At 44.0% G+C, this 16,360-nt stretch overlaps 1 protein-coding gene across 1 annotated transcript; it reads right to left on the bottom strand.

Moving 5' to 3' along the window:
- Nucleotides 1–6,157: 6,157 nt before the first annotated feature.
- On the bottom strand, nucleotides 6,158–15,072 carry TMEM179 (transmembrane protein 179). The gene is made up of 4 exons (XM_009818831.2): nucleotides 14,771–15,072; nucleotides 10,952–11,089; nucleotides 9,335–9,413; nucleotides 6,158–6,337 (listed from the first exon to the last, which is right to left on the bottom strand). The coding sequence occupies exons 1-4, from the start codon at nucleotides 15,070–15,072 to the stop codon at nucleotides 6,158–6,160; spliced, it is 699 nt and encodes a 232-aa protein (XP_009817133.2).
- Nucleotides 15,073–16,360: the final 1,288 nt, after the last annotated feature.

Here is a 16,360-nt window from a genome sequence, read left to right as displayed (position 1 = left end):
ACTTTTTTCTTATTTTTGACAAAAGGTAAAGTTTGCCATAGGAGTTGCAATTTTTCTCACATTCATAATAAATACTCTTTGGAATCTGTACACAAACTGGAGTCAAACGTGCAAATCTGGGAGGAAACAAGAGGAAAATAAGGAGTAGATAAGGAGTAGTTTTGTCACACAACTGTTTACTCACTTGTGTGAGAAATCACCCAAGAGGTCAACAGCAATGATGACTCTTCATTCCCACCTCCAGGCAGGTTGTCTCAACCCTCACTTTACAATATAGTCAAGTGGAAAGGGGGAAGAAAAACTTCTCAAATTGGGTTTCCACCGTATACAAATAATTCAAGCTATTTCAGGGAGCAGCTCTTCCTGGCAAGTACTTCGTCTCCTTGATAAACACCAGACCCATCAGGCTAAAGCATTGTTATTTAGGAATTTCAAGCCATGTAGAAAAGCTCCAGCAGGAGGATTTGAGTGGGATCCAGGCTAACACCGTGGTGGAAACATTTGCCATGGAGATGGAGACTTGTGTCTCCCAAGGCAGAGGGGGACATTAAACCTGTGCCTCGCAGTTACCTGCCAGAAGGGAGGGCTGGGGAAGGACCATTACAGGCATTTTAACAAGTAGCTCCTTGCTTTCTGCCATCCTTGTGAAATGCAGATTTTCAGGTAACATATAACCTTCCATGTCTAACAAATCACAGTTGTTGGCTTTTTGTTTTGGTGAGAAAGAAAAAGGCATTATTTGACCAATCAAAAGGGCTATTCACATAGCCCTTCTTGGGTGCCTATGCCTATTTTTTAGGAACAAGAATCTGACAGGAGGCTAATAAGAGTTAAATCCTAAATCTTTTAGCTATCTACGAAAATAGGATTTAGACTCTCACATGGATTCAGTTCTTTTGACTATTCTGTGCAATTACAGTTCAAGCAGTTATAGCAGTTATAGCAGCTATAAGAGGTAGAAAAGTTTAAGCACTCAGGTGAATACATTCACGTTAATCTAAGTTTGCAATAGCAGTTCAATTACACTCTTTGGCATGGACAAAAGAAACTAAAGAGAAAGCATTGCTGTGTAAATACTCTTCCCAAGAACAGAATGGAAAGATGCTATCAATTACATGCCTGCGCTGAAGTAAGCAGTACTTGCTATATGTTAAATGAATTGCTATCTAACCTCTCAGAAACAAATGTTAAGTTTTTGGAGAAAGTGCAGTTGTGTTTTTCCCTTCTGTGTCAGGAGTACATCAAACTGCTGTCTTCTATGCAGTTAGATTCATAAATTATTGAGTGGAATTTTGTCACTTCAAAAAAAAATTCAAAAATCTTTTGTATGTGTATTTGTGCATATTAAAACACAGCTCAGGTTAAGTTTCCTCTTTCTTATGGAGGACAAAAAGAGAAACATGCACTTCAAGGCATTAAGAGCATGAACAGAAATAATTCTAACACGGTCATTTAGGAGACCATAGTGCAGGATTCCTGAACAGGGGGAAAAGTACCCCTTGCTCATGCAATGTAACTGTAAAGTGTGTGCTCCTGTTCCTTGCAGCTCTGCTTCCATCCTGAATTCTACATAGGTTAAATCAACAGTATTTCGTATTGGTGAGGGAAGGCCTTGAAGGGAAATGTGACTCTGTTCCTAACAGGACTAATACAGGCTATCATCAGGACATTGCCCAGAGATAGGGGCGAAGTTAAAACACCTGCTGCAAACCCCCATTAGAAACCCATCTCAGCCCTTGTGCACTGGCCAGTGCTTTCCTACTCTGCTCACATCATATCCACCTCTGAGTGTCATAACCTATATATCATCGCACAGATACTAATACTAAATAAGAAAAAGGCAGTGTAGAAAGTTAAGGAAACCTAACAACTACTCTGACCTAAGCTGCCTGTTAAGAGAAGAGCCTATATCCATACCACAGAAGAGCAGTGGAATTATTTCTGGCATATATCTGTGTACATTGTACATACACACATGCACCACCTCCCTGACACTGAATGCTTTCATGACAAGGTCTCTATACTCAAGCATCCATCACTGGTCATTGTAACAACCAGTTTTCTAAGCGACCATAGAAACATTGCCATAGCATGCATGTGTCCCTCAGTTTTTAAAGTAAATCATGATGCTCTTATTTTTGCAATTCCTGTTGAAAGTTCACAGCTGAAAGATGCCTTATGAATTAGTGGGCTAAGAGTTATGAGAATCTGTGCCCTCATGAGGAAATTCTATTCCAAAAAACAGCTTCAATAGTTTCTCCATTATAAAAATAATAATAAAAAGCATTGATCTAAAAGCTTAGACAACACTTGTTAGCTCAGATTTTTCTAATCCAATGTGGACTGCTGGCAAGGAACTGGCAGGGAAATTAACCATAGATCGTAGCCAGGACATGGGGAATATATTCGATACAACAGAAGAATTGTGTGGCATCACCTCGGTGCCTCAGAAAGCAGCATCCAGTTGCATTCGACCAAGTAAGGCTCTCCCTACATTACTAGCAATTTCCACAGGCCAAAACAAAGACCTTTGACTGTGGTTTTAGCATCACAGGGAACGCGGTGACTAAACAGCTGCATCCCACATTCTCCACCAGAATGTCTCACAGCTTTGTGATGGGCAGCAGCTGGAGGGGCTGCATGGGCAAAGGCCACAAAGCTTTTTCCCCTTCCACCATGTGACAAGAAATAAATACAAGGACAAATACCACACAGGGTTCTAGTTCTTTGAGTACACCTCTTGCTAGAGTGTTCCCAGAGGCCTGCTTTTGGGGATGGCAAATTAAAGAAGGCATTGAAATGTCACAGAAAAGCAACATTTGACTCAGAGGAACTCCTACTGCAGCCACACTCTGCACTGGTTGGCAATGGATGGCTAAAAGCAGAAGTCAAAAATGTACAAAAGAGAGACGTGTGTGAGAGAGAGCATAGTATGTATGTATATATGTGTGTATAAATAATACTGCTATTCTAACACATTTTCAGCCTGGAATCACCAGCTTGGCCTGAGTGTCCAAGCTTTAGAAGAAGAGGTTGCAGAAAGCTAAATGCAAACAAAAAGGCCCAACTGGGTCTAATAACTGGGCGTTGCGTGATACCCTTCCTCCCCTTAAGTCAGCCAGAGAGCTTCTCGCTACACGCTCTGCTTTCGCACCTGCCCAGGGCTTCCTTCAAAACTAGCTTTGCTTTTAAGCATCACTGATGCTTTCAAGCTGGGTGCCAGCCTCACCCCACCTGGTCAAGTGAGGGCAGCTGGGAAAAGAGACTGGGATGCATGTGAGACTCCAAGAAGAGCCTCAGTCTCTTTTCAGTTTACATGCCAACTCCAACAGCCAAGATGCTTGCATTCATGGGCACTGAAATGCAACTGGGGTTAGAAGAATTCACCCACGTAAATGAATTAGAGAGGCTAAGCTTTGATGCCAAAGTTAACAGGTGAGTCTGTGCGTGTACTTGTGTTGGGCTGGACTTCCCAAAGGTTGAATTGAAGTATTTCGTTCCTTTCGACCTGTACTTTGAGGTGGGGTCCTGGCTACCCCAGGTGCTTTAAAGATCCCACTTTTTGTCTATTGAGCTGCAGAGCAATGAAGATAGTGTCAGGGAGATAGTGTCAGAGTGACAAATGCTAGTGACCATGCTAACCGCAAAAGTCAACAAGAGTAGAAACGTCAGGACCAGCGTTTGCTGCTTCATTGCTTGCTGCTTGCATTGGCTCCAGACAACCTCACCAATGAGCAGCATCTTCTTCCTCCTCAGAACCAGAGACAAGGCTTGAGCCCTGGTGTCTCAGAGCAAGGATGAGGAGGAGACGCTTGCTATCTTCTGCCTTCTGGTTCTTCAAACTCCCAGGCAAGACCAGGAACAGTGATCCCAACCCACATGTTACTTCAGCCTAAGCCTGATTTGGCACATACATAAAATAGATTATACAATGCAGCAGCATAGTTCCATGTGAAAAGTAAGGCATGCGCTGAAGTAATTTGTGGGAAGAAACATCACTGCTGAATCTTAAATTCAAAGTGAGACTGGAAGGAGAACTAGTATCTTCTACAGTTGGAGAAACAACTGGGGAAACACAGGAAGCAGGCTAACTTTCAGGACTCAAGCCCTTCTTCAGGGTCTGAAGGGGTAGGTCATGCTCCGGCAAAGGGTTTAGGTACCTGCAAGAGTGTATCTCTTATTAGACCAAATGAATAAAAAGGCACTCCAACAGTCCTGATCTCTGAATTTTAAATTGGTATTAACTAACTTGATCCCTGATTCCCTCTTCAGGAACTCATCCTCTGATGTCAATTCACAATTACAAAAAAGCCACCACTGTAAAGCTTTCAAAGGGATTGCATTCCTTTGTGGGCAGAAATCATGCTGAAAAACAAGATCTTCCTACAGATAGCTGTGGCCAGCTGGGGCTATAAGCAATGTTTACAGGACCAGCTCACTGCTTGCAGCCCATGGAGGGTTTTTTCCCTAAACCTATGAGAAAAACGTGGTTGTTAAATGTAATGTTAGATTTTATGACCTAAATGCTTACAAATTCAGGAATTTGTTATGACTTCAAATTCTGTTTCAAACAAATGCTTAAGCAGGTACTTCAAGCACCAGCTAGTCCCCAGAAGACAACAGTAAATCTACATGGTTGTGCTAGCCCAAGGCTTGAGCTCTGATGGGGTAGAAGCCTGCTGTCTTCTTTCTGCAACCTTCTTACTTACCAGGCAATATAGGTATGCATGGTTGTTGCAATAATTCGAGTCTCAACTCAAAAACAGCAGCCACAGGCAGTGTCTCTGTACTCACAAAAATTCTTCTTCAATCTAAACTTAACTGCTTACTTAAGTTTTCTGCTGAATTAGGGTCTTCTGTGTAATGTGTACCCAGGGATAGCTTCGTAGTTGTAGTACAACTTTACTTCTTTGTCACATAAATCCCACACTCATCGGAGTGACTGTCCTTAATTACCGGATCTACTTCTCATCTCAGCCACCCACCTTATTTGTTGAAGCACTGGCCAAGCAAAACTGACTGCAACAACAAAGTCACTAGTGAGCTTTGTGAAAATAACAGTTCTCCCTTTTCACAGCAAAATTCATCAGCCCTGGAACTGCTGCCCATGAGTGGGGAGAACAGACCCATTCAACACTGAACTACCTATAAAATAACCCAGCTGTCCGAGCTCCTTGCTGTGCTTATAGATATATAGAGATACATACAATGCAAATGTTTACAGTAATTTTGCATACCATGTATGAAATAAATATCACAAGAGAACTCTAATACTCAAAACTGAATAGTATACAATGTTAGGGAACAAGTTACACTTATAAATGCACACACATTAATACTATCTATTCAGCCTAATTTCTTAGTATGAAAGCTTCAGCAATTGCTAGCTACACTACACTGCAGGAGTCATAATAAATGTCATGCCAAAATCTAAGGAGAACCAAAACCACAAAAATTCTTCACCATCCTTCCAAATGATACACATTTTTTGACAGATACTGTACTAATATAGTGGTTTCATGAAATTCATTAACACTGTCCAATATTAAATACCAAGTCCAGAACACAGGTCTCTATGTTCTAAATGAACTCAAAATCAGAGCAGGAGCAACAGGTTTGTCAGCACTGTGTCCAAACATAGGAAAAGCAGAGACAGCAAGAGTCTGTACCTGTCTGTACCTGGACCAGAGCTGCAATTACCCAGAATAAAGTGAGAATAGGGGCAGCTTCACTGGCAAAAGGGAGGAGAGGGAGAGAAGAGGGACTGGACACAGCCCCAGTTACAACTGTTGTTGCAGAATAGTTTGAAGAAATAGCCTAGACTCTGTAGCCTGGTCTTGACAGCACAGTCCTCAAAAATGGCCCCTTTCCCGAAAGCCAGTGATAGCATGGAGAGCTCTGCTAGCAAGAGCAGGTTACAGATTTTGCCTGCGCAGGACAGGAAGTTTGCTGTGCCAATGGCACATGGGACCATTCATTCTCTGTATCCTAATATAAGTATTTCTGCCAACAATTTCTCATGGAGGAAGTGGGTGATTCACAAGTACATCTCTTTTCAGGAAAGATAAGATCTCAGACACTCAATACCCTGACTCAACTTCAGTTCACACTACTGAATAATAAAATCTAGATCCTGCCCTGGAAATTTGCTTACACTTTAGATCATGCCACTTTTCTCATCTTGCAAAGAGGTTCGTGAAGAGGATCTTCCTAGCAACAGCTCCTTCTCATGGATCAGGCTATCTAACAGGTCCTCCTGTCTGTAGTTGTGATAAACCTTCAGGAAAGCCAGAATGGTAATTCCCAGCCAAGTCAGCCAGGCAGCCCAGAGACCAAACTAGAGAAGAAAAGAAATTATAAAGACGTCAGTACCGTATTGTAAGAACAAAGTCAACTGTACAGGTGAATATCAAAATCTCAGCTGGACCAAAACCCGTGAAGTCATGCCAAGTCACACCCAATGAAGTCCTGGTCCCGCTATTCCTCAACCTGTCAAGTTATTCCTAGCTAAAAAGGAAAAACTCTTTATGTACTAGAAAAACTGAAGCAAAAATGCACTAAGTACAATAACAAAAAAAAGGAATCTGTATAATCCAGGTGCATCGGCTGAACTTCCCATACCTGACATTCTGGCCGGCCCAAAATTCTTGGGACTATTTCACTTTTATTACTTTAGAACTGCAATATGTTTTACGACTTTTTCCAAAAATTTCTTCCCAAGTCCTTTGGGCCTCCCACTACTCCTGGAGAAGTATAAATTTTAAGGTATTTCTATTCAAAATATTGCTGAGAAAAATCTTACCAATTGAACTGTTACACTCCAGGGTAACTGGTTCACATTAGCATGAACTCAGACAGCAAGAGAAACCCACTCCAATCCATCCAAGTTCCTGGTGGCTCATTTATACCTGGTATGAGATACCTGGGCTTAAAGCCTCAGATCTACTATAGGTTCCATCACTAACTTGTCATTATCTGTTTCTTAAATTTGTAGAAGTAACTACACTTTGATTCGCACAGGTACTTGAATGTTGGCCTCCCTGTCTCAGAGGAGGCTCATTTGTAGTAAGGCTTTCTGGCAGAAATTCCATTTTAATTCTATGATGCCTTTAGCAAAGAAACATTAACTGAATCCCTGTATTTCAGTTTTGACATACTGCATTTTTAATTAAAAAAATACAACAGTTCAAACACTTCCAGACAGTAATACAGCTGTTTACTCTAATAGCCAATTTAGATAATCAAGGACTACTATTTTTTAAAGAGAGTTTATGTTCCTATATATCTTACGCACTTTGGAAATTCTCTTAAGTATTTCTGCCCATACTTACAATTATCTCAGTTCACCAGTAAAGAATATTTTTCAGTTATTCTACAAACCTTGGAAATAAGAGATATTAATTTGGCTTTATACATCCATGTCTAAAGAATTGGAAGCTTTGCATTCATTTCTTAAGCACCACTTCATTAATGAAATATTATCTTAAAGACATTCAGATGTCTGCTACTGTTGTGGTCTTCTCAGCATATTTGATATGAAAGAATCTACATGGATTTAGCCAAATTCAGTGAAATTCTCAGAGTCATTCTGATGTCTTGGAAGCATCTGAATGGAGGAAAGTAGACAGAGACAGAGTCTGTGTATGTGCATCTGTGTGTTTACACACACACATATACATGTGCCAAATATCCAAAGCTTTAAGCTGCCTGTTCTTCCCTTCTGGATTTTACCCAGAAGCCCATATTTGTAATTCTTAAATTGTCAGCAATCTTGATATCTCCATTCAGACCACTGTTACTAAGTAAAGCCTACTGTAGGAAATTATTGCACTTACAAGGAAATGTTTGCTTTAGCTGGTAAGTCTAGTCTATTCTTTGGTTTTTCTTTCTACTGTTTCAAACAAACTTATTCTCCCTCCATAGGCAGACCCATTCTCATGCCTTCATCCAACTCTGCTTACCACACCCCAGATATAAGAAGACAATGATGAAGGGTTTTGTTCCCTGCTTGGTTCTTTCTTCAAACAGTCACCATCAGGGTTCCCTTTGATACTACCAGGTTCAGCTTTTGAAGCCAAACAGTGTTTCCCTGGAGCTGGTATGATCCCAGGCTGCTCATACTCGAGTGTTTGCAGAGCTTGGAGGCTGCACCTTGCAGGCTAGCTCTACCCAGGAACATCTGGAGGGGATGTAGATCAGTGTGGGGAGCCACATCTGATGGCTTGGGCTGATCCTTCTATGCTGTGATATATTAACTCTCCTTCAACTGAAGTGCTACATGCATGGACCTTGACTTTTCAGGCATGACTCGCTGTCCCAGAAATGCCTTCTCCTGCATATAGATTACAAACTGTCCATCCTGAGCTCACAGGGTGGACGTGGACATTTACTTCCCATGAACCCAAAGCTATAGACAGATTACAGGTTTACTTCTGCTACCCTCTCTCTAACTGGCAGATTAGGAGTTAATGGCAAATTCTGCTACAAAATACAGCCTGGTTTTGGGCTAGCATGATATAAAGGGGTCAGCTTTATGGCGTATTTATAGTCTACACGCAGGTATGTCTGAGCTGGGTGTCTAGATGCCAGTGCTAGCAATGAAGACACAAAGCTAGCTTGTGTCCAAGAGGCACAATTATCTTCAAGGAGTGCCCCAGGCAAGCTAATGCCTCTTCCCATGCGGGACAACGTAAGATGCATGTGTATGGGTGCAACCCTGCACGGATGGGGCCATGCTCCTTGCAGAACTAGTATGCGCTCACATGCCCAAGTGCTCAAGTCCCAGTGTTCACTGACTTTGAGTGTTGACTTAGAACTAACATATTCAATAGAAAGACCTGACAGTGTTAGAGATCTAATTCTGAAAGATTCATCAGAAAACAGCCCTATCTAAATGACAGTAATCTTTAATTATTTTCAATGGTCTGATATTTATATGGGCTCAGGCGATCTCAGACAAACTCATGTAAGGCAAAACTAATATCCCCATGGTCTGGTGCAGGTCAGACATTATTCTGCACAGCAATGAAGAGCTCTGGGACACCAGAGTGTTGTAACATTTGCAGAGCTCATCCTTTGGAGAAACAATAAATCTTCCATCGTGAGTAACAAGATCAGTGGCAGAGTCAGGTTTTGACATGTCCACATTCAAAAGTATCTATTTTGAATTTAAAATGCAAATGTGCCTGTCACTATCATCCTGATTCAGCACTTGCTGAAGTCAGTGGAAACATTCCCATTGATTTCAGAGGATGGTAGTTCAGCTCCAGCAATCCCAGATCAAGGAGCAAATGGTAAATGAAGTGGAATAGAAGCACGACCTAGTCTGACCTACCTGTGCAATAGCAAACTGGTCGTAGAAAGCAGAGTTTTCTAAGTTCAGTTCGAGATCTATATCCTGTAACTCTTCACAGCTACACAAGGAAGGCATTTGGAGGCGAAAAAAGAAAATTAGTTCAGAGATTTCAAACAGGCAAACCAAACATAAAATGAAGCAACATCTTAAATGTGTTTCAAACAGTCACAATGGCATGTTCTATCAAAAGATATTTAAGTTGTTGCAGTAACCAGGTTGCTTGCCAATCTTCTCTAAAACTAGGCTAAAAGAAGCATGTAATTACTTTCTTCAAAAAAACCAATGTATAATTATGTAGTGATAACACCAATCTTCCATAAGTGGAACTGTAATAGTTATTATGAAAACAGTACACTTAAAACCCTCTTCTCCTGCTTCCCCCCTAGCCTCCCACATATACGCATCTGGCATCACCCCAGGTTGGTTACTTCACCCCTCAATGAAACAAAGTGTATGAGCCTCCGTTACCTTTTGACTTCATCAGGAAAAGCCTCAGAAGAAGGGATTGTGTGGGTGTTTTTGTTTCGGATGCTCCAGCAAGGAGATGATACTCTGATGGTAAGATAGAGGCTGCCTACAGATTTTACAAATAACTTGGACTTTTACTGGTGTGAAAAAAATCCCAGGATTTTGAGGTTGTCTTTCTATCTCTTGGTTGATTTCTGCAGCCTCTTCTCTCTCCTTTTCAGTGCTGTCGGTCATCTTGGGTTCTTATCCGAATATTCGATTAGGTGGTTTTTGTAAAAGAACTTTTAACCGAATATTCGAATAATTCGATTAATCGTTGCAGCCCTAAACAGAACATTTACTATGGCATTTTACAACATATGACAATGTGCAACATAAATGTATGCTTCATATAGTACATTTATTCAATATCATATGACATAAAATGTCACCTTTTCCTCTCTCTTCATTGTTATTTGTTCGATAGGAAAAAATCTACCTATTGTGTTTCCTATAAGGAGCATAAGCATCGTGGGATACAGTAGACCATTTTAGGATCTGTACATTTTGTGCACTGTAAGAAAGTATCAACCATCTGTACTTTGCACTTACTTACAAAGTGCTTTCCATTCTTCGCCTCTCAGGGTGTCCACAGCACCACTCTGAGGCCAGCGTTTTTATACCAATTTTTGGATGATGGTGCATTGGGGTACAGGCAGGATGAGTTACTTGCCCACTGTCACACAGTGGGTCAGTGGCAGAGCTAGGACAGCAAGCCAGGAGCCCTGACTCGCAGTCCCCTGCCCTGCTCACAAGACCACATTCCACCCATTCTTAAAGCACTTCCAAATCTAGCTGTCTTTTGGAAATGAAAATTTTTAAACGAATGGATTTCTTCTGCATATGATCGTGACTCTTAAAGAGACCATCGAACACAATGAAAACCGTACTTTTCTTTGTGGAGGACTAAAAGCAAAAAAAGTTTGATTTGCTTTTTTTGTTCCAGATGAAAAAAATTTGGATTTCCACATTACAGATGCCTTCTCCCCCTTGCTCACCTTGCACGTAATAACTACACTTTGTATCACCACTATTCATTTGTGCATATATGAAAAAAAAAAGGAAGAAAATGTATTCTTCAATACTAACCTATTAGGCATGCTTCCTTTTTCAGTAATTGCATCACACCACATGTTAAATCCTACACTCACTATAGTGCTAGCAATAAATGTGATAAACACCACAAAGGCGCTGATCAGCAGATTCAGGAAGGCATAAAAGAAAGAGCTGCAATAAAAAGGAAGAAAAATGTAACTCATAAACAGCTGAAACACAACATCAGCAGTCTCTCTAAGCAGCATACACTGGGCACAAAGATATCAGTTTCCATTTGAAACACATCTACTTTAATTAAGAACACCTAATACATTGAAAAACTACGGATTATGATTTTGAGCCACATTATCTTCATTTGTAAGTGCTTTTGATTTTGATTTTTTTTTCCACCATAAGAGGATGCGGCTTTAAATCATAAATACTAAGTGGCAATTGTTCATACACAGCATGGCTTTCATTAGCTGTAATGATGAAAATCACCATTGTTAAAATAAATGTCATTAGCTCAAATTATATACTAACTGGAGCTAAAATTACTTCATGACTACAATGATAATTGGGACAAAAATTGCATAGGAGAAGGAAACTAAAAATAAAACAACACAGTACGGATAGCTATAATCATTTTAAGCAATGTAGCACAAGGTACTGCCATCACAGGACACGAATCTCAGCTTTATGGGCAATCTGCAGAGCAGGCCAGCTTCTCCTGGGACTTCTCTGGCTTTGGTGTCAGTATGTTATTTCTGCCAGCTGAATGTCAATTTACTTGAGCCCCGTTAAGTCTGCCCAACCAGGGCCAGCCCTAGGCACGTGCTGTGTTTGGAGTGGTAGGGGGTGGGATCCTTACAGTGTTCCCATAAAGTCAAGGAATTATCTACTCATCTTCCAACCTCACTGCTTAACTCTCCCCCTTAATTCTAGTTAGTGAGTACTTTCTAATCCTTTTGTCATTCATCTGACTAAGTCCTTCACTACTTGAAACTGCTCTAGGTGGCTCTTGGAAAGTCTCATTATCTAAAAACTGGACATCTACTCTAGGCTGCAGAAAGACCGGCAACTCCAGGAGGCAGGTCATTCTATTCAGGTTAGATGGTAAGGATGAATGTGACGATTTCCCACCAGAGCCACTCTTATTATGCTGAGGATAGAAGGCATCTGCTTACCCCAGAAAACAAAAAAACGGTCATTTCTTTTCCCTGGTGGCTGATTAAATGAAAAGTGGAGAGACTTTTTGAGTCAGTATTTGAATCCTGGGAAGGTTCTGGGCTGGTCAGTCCTAATTTGTACAGGTTATACATGGTGAGACATATGTGATCTCAGGAGGACTTCTTTAAAATGAGATGAGGAAACAATTACCAGTGGGGTTAGTATGGTTGTTTCTGGGTTGACGTGGCTTTAGAGGGGCTGCCTAGGCTCTCTCCAAAGCGACAGTCATCCCATCCCAACACTGATAGAAAAGAACTGAAATAAACCACCTTCCAGAAAGTGCCCTTACAGACTAGTGGGAGCCGGATGCCAGGACACCTGACTTCTAGATGGACATTGAGATGAATCCTACTCTTACCCTTTGGCTTCACTGGACTTGGTGGACTAGATCAGCTCACCTACACAGAGTGCTGGGGTCACCCATATAGCAGAGGGATCTGGTACATACACACCACGGTTTTGCATGTTCACTGTCCCTGCCCTGATTTCACACCTTGCCTAGTTTTCATTCCAAGTGTCGCTAAAGCCATATCCACTGGGTGCACCTTAGCATGATATGCTGGCCTGAGAGGCAGAAAAGACTTGAGCTGTCTGCTGAATAAAAACAGAGTTGACACCAGAATTAGTAACAGCTCTAGAAAAGGAACAGTTCCCAGGAGTATTCAGTGGATCATCGCCAGCCCAGGACCTCTAGTCCTCCCTCTACTTCCTACCCTGCAGCACGCAAGAGGTTGCAAGGTCCAGAATCAGACTTTCCACTGACAAAGCAGGGCTGAGTGTTACACTTGACTTGCACCAGCCAAGCAGTAACCATGACCGTGTGCTGGAGGTTCCTCAGTCCAGGGCATCCTGGTAGAGAACTGTGCTAATTTGGCTCTCTACCTCACCTATTTTTTTGCTTAGATCAGAATTTCAAGCTACACATTCCAGATTGAGTGGATGCCCTGTAATGATAAATGCTTACACTCAAAGTAGAAGTTGCTTAGAAGTTCCTAGTAGTGAAGTATCTGAGTTGTACCTCTACCTTTCAGCTGAGCTGAATAGTCCCAGGCCCAGAGCATGGCTGGCAGCCAGCACTTGCTTTTCCTACTCCTGCAGGCAACTCGAGCTCAGTCTGTCCCTGAAGACACCCCAGCAAGGGTGCTGAGACTCCCTTAAGAAGGATTTTTAGCAGTCCTAACTATCTGACAGCAATCATTCAAAGTCATTACACATGAACACCGGTCACCTTGTTAGGATGCATAGGGTGCTAACCCTGACGTCCTCAGGCCAACTTACTCCAGAGCTGACCCAGCAGCGGTCATCCTAAAGGGACAATTTTCAGAGGCCTGCCCAACAGTCTTGAACTAAATACCCACATTTGGAAGCAGGCCAAACATCTGATCCAAATCTCATTATTACAAGGTTTTTGCTGCTAGTTTCTCCCAAAAAAGTAACTAGTTCTGAACTGCAAAACTGAAAAAAGCCTCTGGATTAAACTAATCTTCTATAGAGATCTGATCACCTAAGGAAGCTGAACGTAAATGTATTAAGCCCATGGTTATATTTAGATCTTGTAAGGTAAGTTTTAATATGGAAATAAGTGTCTGATCTGTACTTGCTATAGCATGCTTTAGTGTTAGGAGGCTTGAGAGTGGACGGAAAGTGCTATCCAGTCCCCAATATTACCAACATCAGGGTGCTGTACAAGCCCAGATGGGCATAACACCCACTGACCCAAGAAACCTCCAATCCAAATAGACCTGGACACGAGTGATTTACCCTTGGCATGGTCCCTAAACTATGGGAAAATGGCTTTCCTAGTCTAGCAAGCCACCAGTGTGTGCTCCTGCTTTCCCACCTCTGTGCAGCTGGATGGTTGGAGGGCCCTATAGCACCTGCAGGGCAGGTTACCTGTACCAGGGGCTCTACCCACGGTGGCAGGACAGGCCACCGGAGAGCCAAGCACAGAGCACAGTGCTCCTGGGCTGCTGCCTGGACCACCAAGCCTCTCACTATTCCTGCTGGGGTCTGATGCCCCTTGGTTTGTCTGAGCACAGTAACTGGCTGCCAGAGCAGCCCTGTGGCTGCTTCAGGGAGTGCTCAGTGTTGCTCTCGTGTAGTAACCAAGCAATAGTTGTTTTCTGCAATAGTTGCCATGTCCACCACAAAAGCAAGACAAAACCAACTGCTCCCTTCTGCCCCCCCATGCACAACCATGTTGTTTCAAGGTTTTTCAGGCACCCTGTGTACATCCTGGGAAGGCTCCCCTTTGCAGGAACATGCAGTGAGACCATGGTCAGGAGGCATCTGTGAGCCCCAGCCTCCAGCATCCTCCCACAGCCTGCAGCACCCTCCATGCCCACCTCAGCTGAGCTGGCTAGATGCTGCTCCCAGACTGCCAAAGGGCAGCGGGCGCATAGCGGTGAATATGGCCCCTCACCCCAAACCCCTGCAGGGGAGCAACCTCCGGAGAGGGCCCTGGACACAGCTGGAGATGTACGTGGCGTGTGTGCAGACAGATGCAGGCAATACATCCCCAACCTCTAGGGAGCAAGATAACGTGGATAGCGCAAAGCCCAGTGCTTCACCCCCAGGGCTGCTCCCACTTGCCCCAGCCTGCAGGAAGGATGGGCACCCCCTGCCCTCCCCAGGGATACTTACTCCTCATGCCCTTTGCAGAGGAAGAAGAGGGTCCTCCAGGCCTGCACTGTGGCCAGCAGCAAGGAGAGGAGCCCGGTGAAGATGCTGAAGCGGCAGGCAGCCTCAGGCCCCCACTCCTGCACAGTGAAGCGCTGCCTCTCCACCGTCAGGTTGGCGTTGAGCCACATGCCCTCTGTGAAGAGCAGGCACCGGCCGTGGAAGTCGTTGCCATTCTCGGAGAGCGGCACCACCACGATGAAGCTGAAGAGGAAGGCCAGGAAGTAGCAGATGCACTGAGCGAAGAGGAAATTGCTGAGCGCCATGTCCGCGGCTCTGCGCAGGAGAGGGAGGGAAGGAGGGAGGGATGGAGGGAGGGATGGAGGAGGGAAGGATGCAGGAGGGAGGGATGCAGGAGGGAGGGGGGGCAGGATGGAGGGATGAAGGGAGGAAGCCTGCAGCAGTGGGGGGTGGGGAGGGAGGCTGCGCAGTGCAATGCAGTGCAATGCAATGCCTCCCCCGGACGCGGCTGCTGCCTCTCCCGCGGCCGGAGCTGCCCCTACTGATGGCTTCAGGGCTTGCGGGGGGAGCGGAGAGGAAGAGCTGCTGTGGGGTTCCTTCTTCTTCGGGAAAATCTGGCCGCTGATACACCCTGGTGCCCGGGGTGTTAAATCCGTCCGTGCCTCCCCAGCAGGGCTGGGTACCACCGGCTCTCAGTGGGATATCCCCCTAATGACATAGGACACTGATGTCACCCGTGTCGGTGTCCGTGACACGCATCCATCCCTCCACCACAGAAACAAACCACCCAGCTTCATCCTGGCTGCTGGATCCCAGCAAGTTTTGGCCCCAGTTTCTAAAAATCCGACCACCAACCTCAGATAGTGGCAGTAAGGGACAGGGTGCACAGCCACCCCAGGACCTGCAGACCGAGTGGTTTTGTTCCTAGCCCAGCTGGTCACCCCCCCAACAAGATATTGCAAGTGGCAGCAAGGACTCACCAGAAGTGGAATAACTTTTGTTGAGCCTTGGTGTCAGTTAGGGGCTGCCCAGGGTTGGGATCACCTGCATTGTCCCCTGACTGACAGATGGAGCAGGGGTGAAAGAAAATAACCCTAAGCTCCAGCTGGACATCGAGCTGAGAATAGTCCAGCACAGCAATGGTACGTGCATGGCAGGGACAGTCGCCACTCGCTTGATTCCCAGGGGTGAACATCCACCCTGCTCTGCACCCCCACGGACCAGCCCCCTGCCCCTCACCACTCTTGGAAAGACATCAGAGCATCCCCTCAGCTGTAGGACCCAAAACTGCATGGCCAGGATGCAAGAAAGCAAAAGGCATCAGAGAGACGAATGTGACTTGTGCTCCATTCCACCCCCCGGCGCAAAAATCCAAATTAAACCGACCCCAAATTAGAGTTTCCCCTCAATCCCAGTTTCACTTTTCCGTCTAAACATGAATCCTCTTTCCAACACAAGACACCGCAAATCATCTTCAGTTCCAGGCAGTCATTTCCTAATCCAATTTCCTAGCCATATCCAGTCTGAGATCAACTGCAGGTCTCGGATCACTTCTTAATCCCAGGGTTGTTTCCACTCATTTTAGGCACTGTG

The sequence above is a fragment of the Gavia stellata genome, chromosome 7 (genome assembly GCF_030936135.1).
Source record: "Gavia stellata isolate bGavSte3 chromosome 7, bGavSte3.hap2, whole genome shotgun sequence".
Classification (NCBI taxonomy): domain Eukaryota; kingdom Metazoa; phylum Chordata; class Aves; order Gaviiformes; family Gaviidae; genus Gavia; species Gavia stellata.
Note: the sequence above shows the minus strand (reverse complement) of the source record. Positions and strands in the feature narration are given on the sequence as shown.

Excerpts from the sequence above, each read along its gene's own strand:
- TMEM179 (XM_009818831.2), bottom strand. The coding sequence starts at position 15,072 with ATGGCGCTCAGCAATTTCCTCTTCGCTCAGTGCATCTGCTACTTCCTG. Across the intron at positions 9,414-10,951 it reads AAAGGAAGCATGCCTAATAG|CTGTGAAGAGTTACAGGATA; the intron begins GTTAGTATTGAA and ends TTCCTTGTGTAG. Across the intron at positions 6,338-9,334 it reads ACCAGTTTGCTATTGCACAG|TTTGGTCTCTGGGCTGCCTG; the intron begins GTAGGTCAGACT and ends TTTCTTCTCTAG.